General features: G+C 37.3%; 1 protein-coding gene across 1 annotated transcript in view; it reads right to left on the reverse strand.

The window, feature by feature from the left end:
• The window catches only part of LOC107753873 (ephrin-A2-like), a 140936-nt gene extending 128574 nt beyond the window's left edge, over nt 1–12362 (reverse strand). Inside the window, exon 1 of the mRNA XM_016570143.1 lies at nt 11486–12362. Within this exon, the coding sequence (XP_016425629.1) occupies nt 11486–11625 (140 nt within the window). The 5' untranslated portion in view covers nt 11626–12362. The remainder of the gene's footprint in view (nt 1–11485) is intronic.
• Between the last annotated feature and the right edge of the window lie 5677 nt (nt 12363–18039).

An 18039-nucleotide genomic window follows, 5' to 3' on the forward strand; every position in this document is an offset into this window, starting at 1 on the left:
TGCCCTGTTAAGAGCCCTTTACCTGTCAGACAAATGATTTAGAGATGCGGTCTGCAAGATCAGGGATGTTTTAGTACTAAAACGTGAACAGTTCCCACGTGGCGTTTGGAAAAATATAATATTTAAAAAAATTGTTATGCAGCGCTTTAGTTAAACTCTTCAAAAAGCATGTAGCCAAAGAGAGAAGCCGAAAAAAAAAAATTACTATCACAAATCTATCAAATGCTACATAATCATTAGCACAGTGATGGAAATAGTGTAACCACAATTCATAATTACATAAGATTTGTGACAATGGTTGATCAGAACAAATCACTACTCCATATTTTAATAATCATAAAAATGTATCCAATGCTTTGATGAGTTTTTGGCTTGTGCTACATGTTTCAAGAATGCGTTTCATTCGAGACTTCAATAAAATTACACAATAATTAATTTCCAACAATAATCTTTCTTTATCAGCAGACATGCAGTTTCTTCCCTCCCCCTTGAGACGTGGCTGAGGAGCCGAGGAATTCTATAGGAACCTCAAAGCCCTCTGGAGGAGTTTGGCTTTTCTAGGCAAAATCCTTGGATTAAAAACACATCCCTCTTGGGATTTTCTCTCTGTTTGGCCTTGAACAGACCAAAGTCCTGTGAGCCGTCATCAAGCCTTGTCACACAGAACATGATGCATGTGATACTCATAACCAGAACATCATGTGAACGGAGAACGGCGCTGAGAATCCATCTCATTCACTAAGACGCATCCAAACACACCAACGGTAAACATTCACATCATCAAAGTACGAAACGTTTCAAAGAACGCATTCGGTTAAATTAAAAACTAATATAATGTCGTTCAGGTTGGGTTAAAGCCAAACACAATTTATTTCCAGAAAATAACAACTGTTTTCAAACAAGTTATCCATGTTTCTGATTGGTTAAAATAACAGACAGCCCCGCCCCTGAGCTCACACCATTGGTTGAGCCGCTGTTGCTATGGCAGGCTGGTCGAAACTCGCAATCACACAGAGTTTGTCTTGACAGCGCCTCAGAGACACAGTATTTCAGGAGAATCAACTCATGAATGTCTTACTTGTAGTTAGCATATTAAAATGGGATGCTACAAAGTATTTCATCTTCAAAAAACAAACACTCAACGTGTGGCCAAATGTTTGTCGACAACAATAATGTGCGGGGTGTCAAATGCACCTTTGTTTTGGACCACAATTGGACGCTGGAATGGCGCAGTTGAAGGGAGTCTATAGGCCTAATCCTGTTAGCATAACACCTGAGTTGAAACGGCTAATCCTGTTTAAACTCACAACACAGCCCAGGTAATCTTCCTGTGTCCTGATCAGCAGCTGGCTCGTTTGCAGCGCTAAAGGTGAGACATCAATCCGTGATCACACCTGCGCCGGGATTAGCCTTCTCACGGTGAAATAACGTACTGTATATGGCGTGGAAATGTGCAAGGTAAGTACTTCTCTAGCTTCTGTAGGAGGTTGTCATTGGGTTTTTATGTGACGCTTATTTTCAGCACAAATCTGAACTGAACATACTGACCCACTGAAGCCGAATCCACTATTTAGTTCCAGTGGTGTATAGAAAAATTCTATGACTAAAACACCACCCACGTCCCTGTGTATGCAAGAACATAGCACTTGAAACGTTTGATACAATTGCACTTTAGCAATGTTAGTATTTAGCAAAATTAATCACCAATTTTCCAGAGAGAATGTCTTTAAAAAATAAAAAATCATTTCAAGAGCCAAAGGTACTACAGCTTCACCGCAGGCTTGCAAGAATTAGATTTTTTGCCTGTCACAGTAACCTAGAGGCAGCCGAGGCATTTTTGAGGCCGTTTCGGGCATACGCGGTGCCGCCCGCATACAGCTCAATCATCATACCCATCATGCACCATGAACAGTCCATACTGCACACACTCTCTCTCTCTCGCTCTGTGTTTTTCTGTGTCTCTTTGCCTTTCACAAACAAGCGGAAAAAACTAACTGATCCTCACTGTAACAAACATACGGGTGTAACAAACATCAGGGATTTTTTCATTTTGGGAGGGAAAGTTTATTTTATTTTAACAGCATAGCGTATAGTATGTGGCAGATGTCGAGTGGGGCATAAAAAGGGGTTGCTTCTGTGGAACGTGTCGCATTTTCTAAATTTGGATCTGTAGATGTTGCAAGTCAAATAATATTTTGTGTACCGTGCTTTTTTCAAGCTGTGTAAAAAAAAAAAAATCACTCATGATCAATTTTACTACAGCTATTTTTACTACAAGGTTCGTTTTAACCTAAAAGACTTTAAGGTGAACTCCTATACAAAAAATAACTTTTTCCCACTAGTATAACTGATGCCAAATAAGCTTGTGCAGTCTTAGTTTTGTCATGAAAGATCAATTCTTTCTGCAGATCTGTACCACAGTCTCTCTCGCAGAAACCTGTCATCAGAGGACTTCTAAAATGCCACTGTTTTTTCAGTCGGAGGCGTGATTGGCTTTGTTCTCTGGGCGAAAAAGGGGCTCAAAAACCGACCTGCTTGTCCACTCCCGCTCCTGACCCTGACTAAGAAAACAACAGTTTGTCACTAAAAGCAAATTCTGAAATGATTCTGCTTCTTCAGTAGCAAGAACTACCGTACCTTCTCTGCTCGAACGCACTATGCAACGTTTTGAAAGCATCTAATAATATTTAATCTGCCAGTTTATATTGTTTTTTGAGCTGCATTTCTACAAATGCATGACCATTATAATAAATACTATGATAAACTGGAATAATATAATCTGCATAGGAATGTCTCAATTCTGACTTGCACCTATAATGAAATCAATCGATCATAAATTGTCCTAACAAAAAGGATTAAACCTGATTTGGATTCAGTAATATCATAATATCTCCATAAATCTATATGTACTTACTCAACAACACATGCAATTATTGAACATCAGTGTGGACAGCTGCCTACATTTGACATTAAACAATATGCAGTGTTAATGTATGTCTAATTATAATATCAATGTTAATCGTGTGAGGGGGGAAAAATCAGATATTTTTGCCTTCTTTTATTTCCTGGAATTCATAGGTTTGCACTGAAAACAAAACAAAAAAAAAGCAAAAAATTACATTAAAAAATAAAACAACACACACAAACAGTACAAAAAAAATAAAAAGTTTTGTTTGCTAAATAAATATTGGATTTTACATGACCAAACTTGACCAAAAATGCCAAATTTAGCTTTAAGTACATGCTTACAGTGCATCTAAGCCAGCAGATGCCGGCTGAGTTCATCAAACTGCATGGTTTGCAGTGCATGGACAGCATGCATGAGGTGATACAGCCATGCATTTAAAAACTGTCCCACTAACCCTGGCAGTGGGCATGCAGCAGGTATTCAGGGTAAGGGTCGGCCTTTTTCCCTTATGGATTGTTCCCAAACCCAAGTCCCTGCTCTGCCAACACCTCCCGCATAACAGGGATTTTCTCTGGTTCTTCAAGAATGACAGGTTTGACGTATCTGCAGTTCAAGAGAGAAAACTCCCAGATGACTAAGGAGGCAATGTTCCACTTCTCACATGCTCTCCTATTCTTTTCCTTTAGAAATGTCTAGTTATTTGAAGGTCAAGGCCTACTGAGATGTGTGAGCAGCTCCTCCCTTTTGCTTGAAGACAGAACCATGTGTTCAGTGGCTTTACACCCACGTTGGTGAAAAGAGACATTTGCAAAGTGAAAACAGGTGAATCAACTGAACACATCAGCACTAATTCGGCTACAGAGAGATGGCGTCACATGCAAAACAGTCTAAATAAAATGTTTTTCAAATCAAATAAAAGTCACACGGGTGACTGCAGGATCAGCAATCACATTCTCCTATAAACTTCATTTAATTACTTATGCAAATTTTGTATTTAGTTGAGACACATGCCGGGTTTTGCCAAAATCCATGTGGTAATACAATTTACAACTTACTGATATTTATCATTTAGTAAAAGATTTGAGCAATCTTTTTTCCCCACAGAGAAAAAAATAAACAGTCAAATAACTATATATATATATATATTTAAGAATTACATTGCAAGCGGACATATCTTTCACTTTATATATTTTACTATATATAAAACATAAATGTGTATAATAACTTTATAAACAATTAAATGGCTCTTCATAAATGTGAATATTTTCATTGGTAGAGATCAGCATTGTTTTAATTAAAACACATGCGCCCCACACAAACTAAAACAATATTTTATAAATATCTTTTAATTTTGCTTTAAACATATATGTTTATACAGCATACGTGTTTCAAAAACTCTATTGTTACTGTCATTTGGCAATGATTACTGCCGTAATTTTATTTATTAGTACGTAAAAAATCATTTCATTTAAATTAGAAAATACATTTGAAAAACAAATAAATAACAATTTTGACGCACAGAATAGTACAAAAGTCTTCTCACCGGCACTGCTCTATCCAGATTGCGTACATCTGACACCTTATGCCCTCAAAAACATTTCAAAACTTCAAATGATCTCATCTCTCAGAGCGATTAAGAAATACGATCTCAAGAGCATGTTGATTTAAAGTCTATTTTGAACTTGAAAATCTGTTAGAAACTCAATAGAAAACATACTAAATCTATAAAGCTTTCAAATGGTACTCTGAATAGTCCGCAGAATGACACAAAATTCAGAGTGTAATTCTAACCTCCGAAACTTGTTTAGTTAGATTATATTAAGGGCCAATAATATCTTATAAATAAAATGAATTGTTTAAAATTCCCAATTCGGCACTTTTTACACAGAGAATGCATGGTACTGTTAAGTATTTCCCATAATTCTCTTTCTGCTACTCTATGATGCTTATAGCACATTACTTTAATTTTCAGTTATAGTACCGATGATTAAAGTCAGGCTTTTTAAGCATTATAAAATATATACCTCCTGTACAAATGGGCTTTGTACAAACCGTTTCACAAATTAGGATTGAGGCATAAAATGACCCTCCATTTCTTAGCAGCGAGCTGAGCGTATTTCCAAATAAAACTCACTCGAGGAGAGAAATGAGGAGTTTGAGGATGGACATAATGAGCCGACTTTATAGGGCCTTTCGCACCGCAGGAACCTTTTCATAGTACCAGAACTAATTGTGGAACTACCCACTTTTTGGCGTTTTCGCACCGCCGGAACTGGGTGCGATTTTAGTACCGGACTGCCTTTTTCGAGAACCAAATTAGCTCCTACTCCGGAGCAGGGTCTAACCAGCACAACTGGTACTAATCGTGACGCAAGTAGACATTGATTGGCCAAACGCGTATGAAAACGCCCTCACCCGCCATGATTTAAAACGCCGTGTAAACATACTGTAAACATTGTGTCAACTTATTTCGTAAGTATGGAGAACAGCGATAGATGGACGGACGCTGAAGTGCAGGCACTTGTAGCAAATGTAGCACTGCCAGTTGTCGTTGTAGATTCTTAGTCTTAAAAATAACTTTGAGAAATGCGATTTAAAAAATAATCGAAAAATCATGCATGCAGTAATTACTCAGTGATAATAACATTTTTTTTAAATGTAAAAAGCAATACATTATTTTTAATAAAAAAAATTTTTTAAGCTAATTCGGTCCACAATACGTAAAGAGAAAGTGGTTTGGTGATAAAGAGAGCATCTCCCATCACTTAAAAACACACAATCCCATTTGAGGTAGGGCTTCCTGGCACTCTGTGCCTCATAAATACTGTAGACTAGGCCTTGGTCCTGAGAGAGAGGAGCGTCCCGAGCTAACTTGACCGAGAACTCAATGGCACCTGGATGAGAGCAAAACAAGAAGACTTTACACAAACACCCAGTCCTCAGATTTGATATTTAAACCAAAGCCAGTGTGCAACACTGCTTTGAAATCATCCGTTTTCTCTTCCATCGGGGGAAAGATCCACCCGTGAAAGAGAATCCTACCTCAAACCAAGTTTGAGCTCCCTGGATGCACGTGACTGCCTATGTGCTACGTGAATGTGGGTCAGGCATTAAAATTTATGAGTAATACAGAAGGCAGGGTGACGTTGTGATTGGGGCTGTTGCTGGGTATAAAAACAGACGAAAATAAACTGTCGCACAAAGAGGTGAGGACGCAGGGGTGATAAGGTGCCCTGTAAGGTCCTGGGAATGAATTCTGGTTTGTGTCCGCGGCAAGAAAGCGTGAAAACTAACCGTCATGACGGCTGTGCCGAAAGCATTTCACCTGCTGCTTAGTATAAGAGAGTTTGTACTTAACTGAGTGATTCCAAACTTTCTGAAAGCAGACAAAAGAAACTAAAACATATATTAAAACAAAAGAACGAAAGCTAAATAAATCACTGTTTAAAAAACAACCAAGTAAACTACTCGAACGACTCTAGATAACTTCAAATATTTAGATTTAAAACACAAAAAAACATGCATTAATAAACATCAACCTTGAATTTAGTTTTTTGTTGTCTGTTTGTGCACAAAAGTGTTTGGATAGCATGTCACATCTGTGCAAATGTTCACGTGTAAGCCGTCATTTTGTTGCAGGGTGGGGGCAGGACAGTGCAGATAATGGCGGAGAGGGTTATGTTACTCCTGCAATACAAATTTAGAGAAGCACAACCGTTTCCCACCATTCAGTGATGTTTTATTTTAACCTGCAGTAATGTAACTTTGATTAACGGTGAAAACTGAATATGCCGATGAAGCTCATTCTGGGACATTTTATTTAACGCAACTTTGAACCTAGATTACTGATTACAAAATGTCTTTCATACGGCCGAAACCACGCCGTGACTTTAAACTTTAATTACACGTTAGAGCCTTTTGAGGCAATATGGCGTTAAACCATTTGCATTACTCACTGCCGGCGAGGGCTCCGTTCCCTTTTTGGTCCATGTATTTAGGGGAAAAAAAGGTTTCATGAAACATTCTGTCATTGATGATCATTAGCAGATGAATCTGAAGTCCAGCTGTAAACAGAATGGAAGCATTATAGCTATAACAACCGCTGACCTATAGACCTCAGTAACTGAATTTCTCCCTACAGTTCCCCAACTGAAGTAGCCCGTAATCTCATAGAAACACAGCACCAGTGAGGCTGCATGACTGCATGCACCCAAGACGCACTGTTGTTTTAGCAAGTGGACACAGCTGACCGCCATTCCCACTGTAATCTGATTTCCAAACTAACGAATTCACTGCGCCCGGAGCGCTGTCAGTTTAAGTGCTTTCCCTCACTGTAGCAACTGCGTATTAATGGACGAGGGTCGTTGGGGGAAAAAAAACAATGATTATATTTATACACTTTAATGGATGAGTTAATTTGATCGGCGAATCGCATGCTAAAGTTGCAATAAGTCACGGGATGGATGGCGAATCGGTGGTTGGAATGGGTTTTCTCTCAGTGTTTTCCTACAAAGAGGCAAAATTGTTCCCTCGACCCTCAGGACGGCAGGGCACAGTCCTAGCAGAAGAAACACTCGGTCATGCATTGTGAAATTTGAGGTTTTTCTGTCTGGATGAAAGTAGACTGTAAATTGCCACCCTGCAGCTGCCTGAAATGAATTATAAACACATACGGAAATAACGCACAAACAAAGAAGTGGAAGCTGACTGAACACTAAGTGCTGCTTAAAACGGAAAAATCAATTAATGTCAGGCACAATAAACTGGGCACTGGGTACACCTGTATATGACTTGGCACAGAGAGATAAAATAGAGAAATAAAACAGATTAAAAAATAATCCAGCACACTTTTTGATGCGAAACTATTATTTGAGCAAACTAATTCAGTTTCTGAAAAACAGGCTTTATTATAACGATAATTTGTCACTAAAATAAAATATTTAACTACATTTAGCACTTGGATTTTTCGACACTAAACTAGATCATTATTACAATGGTAACTAAATTATTTTATAAAAGTTTCAAAATGCTGCTTCAGGTGATAAACCAACAAATTAAGTTGAAATAGAACAAAACAAAAAAGAAAAAAAAACTATCCTTGGTAAGTTGTCATAGTATGACTGCATTAACCCCATACTCCATTTTTTGTCTCCAGCTTGCACCATAATCCAGAGGCAAGTGTGAGGGTTCACAAAATGGCGGACAAATCCGTAAACTGGGGCAGAACATGGTGCGATGCCACCTACAGGAGCTGAAGTTTGACACGAGCAGCCAAGGTCAAGCTTGAAGTCATTAATTCCAGGCATTCTAATCACAATAGAGGTTAATGACCCTAAGAGAATAAAATCCATGTGGATCCATACAGGCATATCTGTGTCTTGCCCTCATACAGGAGTCCTCTGACACCAGACATCCCTCATAACCTTGAGGAACCAATTACACTGACAAAAAAACAGCAAAATAAAACCAGACAAAGAAGAAAGTTTCCCTTTAAGAAGCTTGAAGTTTCCCTTCAAGTACGATTGTTTCTTATTATAGTGGATTAAAAAAACATCTCATACGGATATCATAACAGGATGTTAAAAGAGAGCCGTTTAAAAATCTTTATTTGTCATAAAAAAAACAATACATTGCATATTTTTTACCTGCACAGGAAAAAACAGGAAATCCAATAAAATATTTTCTTTAATTAATTAATTAAAATTTAAAAAGATGTTTAATTAAAAATAATAATTAAATTAAAATAATGATAACATTAATAAATAAAAAAATAAATCAAACTACAAAAATAAAACGCTTTGCAATGTTTAGCAAAACATCCATAAAAGAGCATGCCATGTGCTTTTTACTAATGAAATTAAAGTCGCTACAGATAAGAACGTCCACTAAATGTAATGCAAGGATTCGCTGAAACTATTCAAAAAAAATGATCACTCTTCAGACCTGAATGGCTCTGTTCTGAAACTGTCCGAAAGTGCTGCACGGGCAATCTGCAGGATGGCGTACCCTACGTGAAAACTCACTTTTCACCCTAACTGCTTCTTCTAAGCTACCAGCCTCCTCAGAAGACCTCACCGTAAAGCCACAAGGGTTAAATCGACACCTCCGGGCTCAACTCATACCGAGCAGAAATGTATTTCAGTGTATTTATTTATGCTCTGATTGGAGTCATTTCAGTCTCACACTCCTAACTGAGCCACGTAAACGACTCAAACCGTCGAGGCCTGATTCAAACCACACCAGACAGAACCGCTGGGTTTTATGGTGGCGTGCTGGAAAACCACAGATCACAATGAAGCCGGCGAACTCTAATTTCAGTTTCGCAGGGCTGCAAACAACCAAGCCCAATCCACAGAGCTACAATGCACATCTGCTCTGGGTTTCTGAAAATCCAAACTTGGAAGATCTGATACGTATATATCTCATAGATCTACAGGCTGACCGGTAAAATCGATAGCATGGGTTAAAACACTCTACAGCCTAATAATAGAAATGCCTTTTCCCTGAGCTCTCTCTTTCTCACACACACACATACATACATACAGAGGGAAGACCCATCTCAGTTTAGCTGAACAAACATTTCACTGCCCTGACATAACACAGCAGACACAAACTTACAGGTGGAAAAATAGAGAAAAAAAAAGATCCAGACATGCCGTAATAACCATTTTAATTTTTTTAATGTATCGACGCATGGAATACGGGAACAGAAAACTTGTTTTACCTTTATTCTTTTAGATTTGTAAATGAATTTAGCTATGTTTAGGGGGTGGAGGGTTTAATATATATTTTTAATATATATATATACACATGTATTATTGTAAATTATTCTATATAATGCATAAGCCATTTTTTTAATCAAGCCCATAAACATTATAAAGACTAAAACTATGTTCAATCTCTTACTTACAAAAAAAAAAAAACTTTTATACACTCAGTAACAGAAACTCTTTGTTTTTTCTATTAAGATAAACTGGAAAAACGGTACGCAAGTAAAAATGCCTTCTGATTCCTAACTTCCAATCTATTGTTCTTCTCAAAACCCGTTCCATACAAACATACAAAAAGCAACAATCCCCAGCACAAAGTACGAATCTAAAGCTCAAAAAACTTCTTCACAGAACTACTGATGTGAACAAACATCTGTGGACTTCTCAATAATCACTCATACTGGTTAAAACTGTGGCATGTGATGTATTAGTTTGACTGTGTGGTTACACAAAGCTCCGTCCTCTGCCAGAAACGGCCTCTGAGAGCGCTCTGATGAGGGGTGCTGGGGTGTTCGGAAAGGGGCGCTTCATCTTAGACTATTTAAACCATATGGTGATATGAAAAGAAAAGTCTAGAGTACTGATCCCACCTCAGGAACATCCATGATGAAAGAATGGAAAACAAAATAACAGTGTCTTTAAAAGCTGACAAGATATAAAAGTATGCATTCATTAGCATAATTTTGGTGATTATCAACCCCGCGGAACAACGGCACACAATGTAACGCAGCATACAGCCCTCAGTAACTCATAACAGTGTCAAACAGTAAGCGTGCGATAAATGAGGCCATAAAGTTACAATGTGCTCATAGAGAGGCTGATTTTGTGAGAAGCTCTATAAGTACTTTCAAATGGAACACCCAGTTGAGGCCTTTTTGTGTGTGTTTTGAAATCTTCATTGTTTCTTGTGTGAAATCACACATGAAAAACTCAAAGGGAAGACTTTGAATGTTTCGGACTTGAGTTAAGTGACTTTACGTAACTAAACAAATTGAATAAAATATATGGTGATTTTTCAATTAGATGCATTTGACTAACTTCAAAATTATGTTTATCTATAATAAAACATGTACATGGAACATGTACTCTGCATGGCCTGATCAGCTTTCAAGTGGATTTCAGAATGTAGTTTTTAAAATTTATGAAAAATAATATAAAAAAATATGGACTTTTCTATGTGCATGATAACTAGTAAGAAACTTTTTTTTAGAGGAAACTCATTTGTTCAACGAGATGGTAATGACAGTATTGGGATGTTGAATCTTTGACGTGAATACACCAAAACTGAATTTTTAAGGTTCTTGGGGGGGAAAGTGAAAAGTAAAAATTAAAATATCTAGGTAGAGGATGAGCCTAATGTAGATAAAGTGTTGCAAATGCAACATTTAAAAGATTTTAAACTATTTAAAATTAGGAAAAAAGCCGACATATAGTGTGCCGTTGCGCTCCGGGCGTCCCGAGTTCGAGTCCCGGGTTCTCGCTTCCTGTCACTGCTATACTGTCCTATCAAAATAAAAATACCAAAAATAAATCTTTAAAAAAAAAAAAAAACATTTTTAAACTGTGATAATGGTTGTTTACAAAAGCCCTTTTTTCACAAGAGGGTCACAAGTTTACCTACTTAAAGAATCACCTGTATATTTATATAAATATATTTTGTTTTTAATTTAAATATAGGTATATTAAAAGTATATATTTAAATAAAAAGGTCAAACTAAAAAATGAGCACAACTCTGCCCTGATTGTAGTTTCAAAGAACTCCTGCCAAACTCCCATGCACTCCCTGATGCACTGAGGTGTTTCTTACCTGGGATTCGTGCTGTTCCAGTACACCGCATACCGGTCTGAAATGAGCTTACTGTCATCCGCACACACGGTGACCCAAAACAGGAGGACGACCATGAAAAGCGTCAACTCCATCTGATACGCAATAGAGTTCTTGTCCATAATGTCAACGCAAACGGGGAGGAAATACAAGCTCGGTTAATAGTAACAGGTGCGCTTAAGAAGAACGATCACGTGTGGGTGAGTCTTATTCACACGCATCACATTCTTCTGCGAAGGAATAAAAGTAAAGTCAAAGCTCAGCGAATGAACTTCTCACGGAGGATCCATCCAGCATCTCGACCTCCATAGCTTGAGATGTTTCCATGACGATCGCGCTGCGTGTCAAACTACAATACCGCTCGCTTTTCGCATCCATTCTTCCTTCCAACCGCTTTCAAAAACTTTTCTCAGACTCGTAAAAAGTGGCCAGATCGTTAGCATCCATTCAGGCGAACGTACGCGCTCTAAAATCCTGCTGGTACTCCACACTCGCGCGCGCGGTCCGTGCGTCTCCTCTCTCTGAAGCCACCTGAAGCGAGTCGGTCTTCTTTATCAGCAGTCAGTGAGAGGGAAAAGTAGCCTAGACTTCCGTGACGAACTGCCGTGTGAAAGTTATCTCGGTTGCGGTCTCGCGGCGCTCTCACAGACGCGATGCTGAACCCGCACGCGCCGCATCACGCGCAAAGTTGATGCCGTGGCGCTTTAAATGTCGCTTCTGCGCGTCAACAACTTGCTGCTCCTCACAGACCGACGACGCTCTCACAAGTGCGAAATGACATTTTCTGTCTTTCCTACCTAAAGACGAGCGGTCCTGCCTCCACAGCGCGCTGTCTGTCTCTCTCTCAGCACATGTCTCCGTCTCTTCGCTGTCTGTCCTCGACTGCGGGGCGGAGCTGCTCGACGAGAGGGACCGCCTGGACCTGCACACTCAAACTTTGGAGATATTGCCCATTAAGAAGGCCATTAAATGAAATTAAACTTAATTACAGTTCGCATTAGATAAAGAATGATAATTGCAGGGATGTGTGGGTGTGTGACATGCTAAAATATTGTTGTTTCTAAACTGAGAACTGTAATGTAAAATTGTTTGTAAATTTACGGTAAAAAACAAAATGCCAGCTCTTACCAGAACTTTTCCCTAAAAATTAAGGAGTAATATTACAAGTATTACGGTAAGGCGTCTGTATTTTACGCTATTACGTCATTCAATTATAACATTACATGTATTTATACATTTAAAAGAAGAGTTTGTAATTGTTTGTAAATTTAATTTAAAATATAGGCTATACTGACCAATATGAGCTATTAAAATCTAAACAGTTCATGCTGGAAATTCTGGGAGAATGCCGATTCATACTTTCTAAATTTTTTCCTTAAATATAAAAATTATTATTAAATAAAAAAATGTACAGTAAAATGTGTTGCATTTTAAATGCGCAGTTTAGCGTTATTTACATTCATTTTCTGTTGAAACTTTTTACAGTGTAACTTCCACTCAAAAAAAATATTATTACTACCGAAATTATTTATTATATATATAATGGTATGTTAGAATTTATTAATTTCTGATTCTTTAAAGTTACCTGCACGTTTTTACTTTTGTCCAGATGTGTAACATATTTGAAAAGTAAACCCCCAAAAAAATCACTTTGAAGCTATTTTCACTGTGAAATGTATAGTAAATAACAATTACAAATAAATAGCAAGTAACACATTGAATTAAATGTGACATTTTGAAGCCGAATGACTGATACAGTATTTTCTTATACAACATACTCCAAAAATTACAGTGTATCATGATGTGAGTAGTTCTTTATGGTGACCAAGTAGGACAAGTTCTTTTTCACAACATTCTTAACAAATAAACATAGTCTTTATCCTAAAACTAATAACTATACCACACGTCAGAGGGAACTTGTAGGTTGATAACAGTCCAGCCCGAGTCTTTAGCCTAAAACTAACCTCTAAACCAAACCTTAAAAATTAGATTGGTTGATAGGAATGCTGGTCGAGGAAGAACAAGGGCAGGGATCGTGCATGGTAAAATCACGGCAAGCGCTCCATCAACATCAAATGAGAGAAGAGGGGGATGGTGCTTGTTGCTGTGTTTAGTGTAAAACTGCTAGAGACGGATGTGCACATAAAGAGAGACAGAGAGAGCGAGCGAGAGAGAGAGAGAGTCACTCCACAATGTGTGATTCAGCACTGATTAATATTTAAGCAGTAGAGTAGGCTGCGGGCTCAATGGACACATAGCAAAGAAAAATACAAATGAAAGTTTAATTCTGCTTTTAAAGATGGTACAGAGATTAATGGTGCTCATGTATTAAAGATTCGGGGAGTTTTATGCATATATGTATGGCGCATGGAGTGCTTAATGACTTGTGGAGGGGATTGTGAAATGATTATACCTCAAACAGGATACAGATAGGAGGAGACACAACAGGGAAGGTACATCACAATCATGCATGTCACAAAATATATAAATATTAACAGAGTAAAAGTCGTGCTTGTTTATTATAAAATACAACAGTATTAAAATAGATTGATGTCTCAACTTCGCTGATATTAAAAACAGCATGCGCCTTTCTGAATAAGATGAGAAGTCTCTTTAGTTTATTCTATTTGATTTATTAAATTTTTTTGCAATAAAGACATGTTATGATAAAAATGAATGAGAAAGAATTCAGGGATAATATAACAAGCATTAAAGTACAGCGTTTATCTCACCGTAGGACTTTAATGGTCATTAATTAATATTTTAATTACAAATTTGAAAAAGAAAAAACGCTCATTGTTTGTAAAGATAGATAGATAGATAGATAGATAGATAGATCCATTACTCCAGTTTACAGTCTCACATGATCCTTCTGAAATCAAGTTGATTTGGTGCTCAAGAAACATGTTTTAATATTATCAGCGTTGAAAAGTGCTTGCAATGCATGTTTTTAATTATACATGTTTTTACTGTCACTTTTGAGCAATTTAAAGCATCATTGCTGAATAAAAGTATTAATGTCTACGAAAGTAAGAAATGAAAAGAACGATAGTGACCATAAGGGTCAATTTTTTTATTTTTTTTAAATATACATCATCTGAAAGCTGAATAAATAAGCTTTCCATTGATGTATGGTTTGTTAGGATAGGACAATATTTGGGCTGAGATACAACTATTTGAAAATCTGGCATCTGAGGGTGCAAAAAAATCAAAATATTGAGAAAATCAACTTTAAAGTTGTCCAAATGAAGTTCTTAGCAATGCATATTACTAATAAAAAATTAAGTTTTGATATATTTATGGTAGGAAATGTACAAAATATCTTCATGGAACATGATCTTTACTTAATATCCTAACGATTTTGGGCATAAACGAAAAATCAACAATTTTGACCCATACAATGTATATCAAATATACCAGTGCTACTTATGACTGGTTTTGTGGTTCAGGGTCACATATATAGACCGAATAAATGTGATTCACACTACTTTTACTGTATTGGCCTGACATGAAGTGTTTGCCAGCAGAGGGCAGCGTGACTCACTGGAGTTGACCCTACGGCTGGATTGATTCTCTCACTTGGCTCTGTTTCATTCTGACATTCTCTTATCTACGTCCTTCACTGCTGCATAAGATCCATCAGCAGTCATATTCATACACTGACAGACCTAATAGACGCTCTGAGAGGAAATGTTACCGCTGCTGCTAATAAACTGTTCACAAACAAATTACTCTCCCTCGTGGATATCTTTTGACAAGTCCGGACAATGTTTGAAAAATATATCTGTCAGCGTAATAGGTCACTTTCTTAAAAGCAGTCAGTTGGAAATGTATATTGGCCTGAAGAGAGATGTGGCTAACAGAGACAAGAGGCCACATCTGTTTTTTCTTTCCTGAAAGATCTGCTGCACACGCCAGCAACCGCTCTGTCTGTGTGTGTGTGTGTGTGTGTGTGTGTAAAACTATACTTGAGGGAACAAGCATACCTTTCCAATAAAGCTTCAAACGGAGCTGTACGTTTGTCGGACTTTACTTGAGCATTTTGTAAGCTCAAATAAGTAGAATTTGTAAGATGCACAGTGCATAGTAATAATGATCTACTTCATTTTGTATGTAAAGATCAGTGAGCTCACCCACTATAGTATTCATAACTGCAGGCACTGCATTTTATCAAGTCCTCAACACACTTTCAACACTCTCAACTTAAAAACAACATCTTGCACTAGTTTTTAAGACCTGAACATTTCAAAGGTCCATGTAACCACAGAAACCGTGGGCCCCTTATTCCTTGTAAGAGTAAATGTCCCCGACACAGAACATGACTGAATTTGAAATGTTTCTGCAGCTGGAGTCAGGCCTCCTCTGATGCAGCTCGTGAAGGTCATCAAGTCCCATATGAAGCCCTGCTGTAAACTTGACATGCCTGCTGGCACAAAAGTGCTGCAAATACGGATTCCATGACCGGCCAGTACACTGAAATTAATATCCTAGGGTTATCACACTTTAGCTTTTTAAAAGCTGAAACCTTCGCAAAAAGATCCTTTTAAAAACACGTGAAGTCATTGAGACTAATTGGCGAACGAAACACACATGAAAGTGTGCTGCATTGAGTTAAAGGCAGTGCTTTAGAAAAGACTGCGCATCGACAGATGTGCTATAAAATTACTGAATCATACACTCAAACACACCCACACACAAAGGCTCCGATGATGCAGACAAATATCATAACATTAAGACCATCTCCAGTGGATTATGAGCAATTTATAACAGCGGAGGTCATTTCAGTTCCCCACTTTAAAAGCGGAGTAAACATGTGGTGTACCCTGTGACTTCTTCACCTCGAAAAAAAAGTTAGAAATGAATCCCATCTGTTCGACTTCCATTTAGCATAATGAAAGGATTCACGGCATCTTATTAGGTTTCATTCATTATCTGATCATGGGTGAATTGTGAACCTGAATCTAACTCCCAGCCTCCAGTGAGTAGCCTATCTCTGCTGATGTTATGCGCCCCCTTTTGAATTTTTGCAGTACTGCATGAGCACATCATAAGCCAAGCAGGTTTAGATTCTAGAATGCCTGGAGAAAGCTATCCCTTAGCAAATTCTTAAAAAATTCTTGCCTCCTGCAGGTTGTCACCAAGGGAACATATAAGGTCTGAATTATCTCTTTTCAAATTGTCTGTGTCTGAAAAATGTTGCCTTACCTTCTTATATAGCGGTAGGAAGGCATCAAGGTATATCGGAATCTAGTGTTAGCAATACCCTGTCATATAATAGAAGACCTACAACTTATTTACTGCAAAATCAGTAAATTACTACATTAAATTATTTAGAAAATTCCCTTTTCCCTCCAATTTTATAATTTAATTTCTACTCTTAAATAAATAAATCCATCCATCCATCCATCCATGAAATTTACGGTAAAAAACATCCGTGGTTGCCAGAACTTTACCGTAAAAAAATATGCTATCATAAGGTTTTATTGATTAAACCAAAATTTACAGAGAAAACTTATTGAATTATCATAAGCAGTTTTGAACTTTTATAAAACACTGACAACCACCATAGAAACACAGGTGGTAAAGAGAATGCTAGCTAAACAAGCAAATAATTTCCCCATAAGCTAAAGTACTAACATACTGTAGAAGGTGCACAATGTCATAAAAATACAAAACACCATCAAGGTAACACACGACACACTTAAAAACATGCAATAAACATTCATTTAATAACATGTAACATTAAAATCCTAATTTACATAACTGATTTGAAAAAAAAAAGTTATTTCAATGAAAAAACATCAGATGTGAAGCGTCGCGCAGGCACGGAAATCTGGTAATGTCAATTTACATTTTTTACTCTAAAATTACATTTAAAATCCCCTTAGATTGTTAACCATCTAACAAGTTTTTACTTTTAAAATTACTATCAAATAAGTCAATATTATATCAGGCCTATATTTAAAGCCCAGTTAAAGCTCTGTGACCAACACAAGTTTTTGATTCTTACACATTTTGTTCATCATGAAAACATCTTGAAACAACATTTATGAATTTTGATGCCTAGCTAAATACAATCACCAAAAGTAAAAAGCAAAACGCAGGCTATTAATGAACTACAACACTGTCACACGACTTTAACGTCACCACTATGCGACAATTCCTTCAGTTTTAATAATAAAAAATTTAAAAAATTTCCATGAAGGTTTGAGTTAGAATAGTTTGCAAGAGTGTGATTGTCAACACAACCAGGCTGTAAAAGTGGACTAGTGAGTACCCGTTTGACGTGATGACGTTTAATGTTCCTGATAATCTTCATAGTCCAATTTTGTTCATTAAAACCTTTAAAGGAGACATATTATGCCCCTTTTTACAATATGTAATATAAGTCTCTGGTGTCCCCAGAATGTGTCTGTGAAGTTTCAGCTCAAAATACTCCACAGATCATTTATTATATCATTTTGAAAATGCCTATTTTGAGTGGAAGCCTATTTTTTCGGGCCTGTCTCTTTAAATGCAAATGAGCTGCTGCTCAC

Source organism: Sinocyclocheilus rhinocerous, unplaced genomic scaffold (genome assembly GCF_001515625.1).
Source record: "Sinocyclocheilus rhinocerous isolate Xijiao unplaced genomic scaffold, SAMN03320098_v1.1 scaffold711, whole genome shotgun sequence".
Lineage (NCBI taxonomy): Eukaryota > Metazoa > Chordata > Actinopteri > Cypriniformes > Cyprinidae > Sinocyclocheilus > Sinocyclocheilus rhinocerous.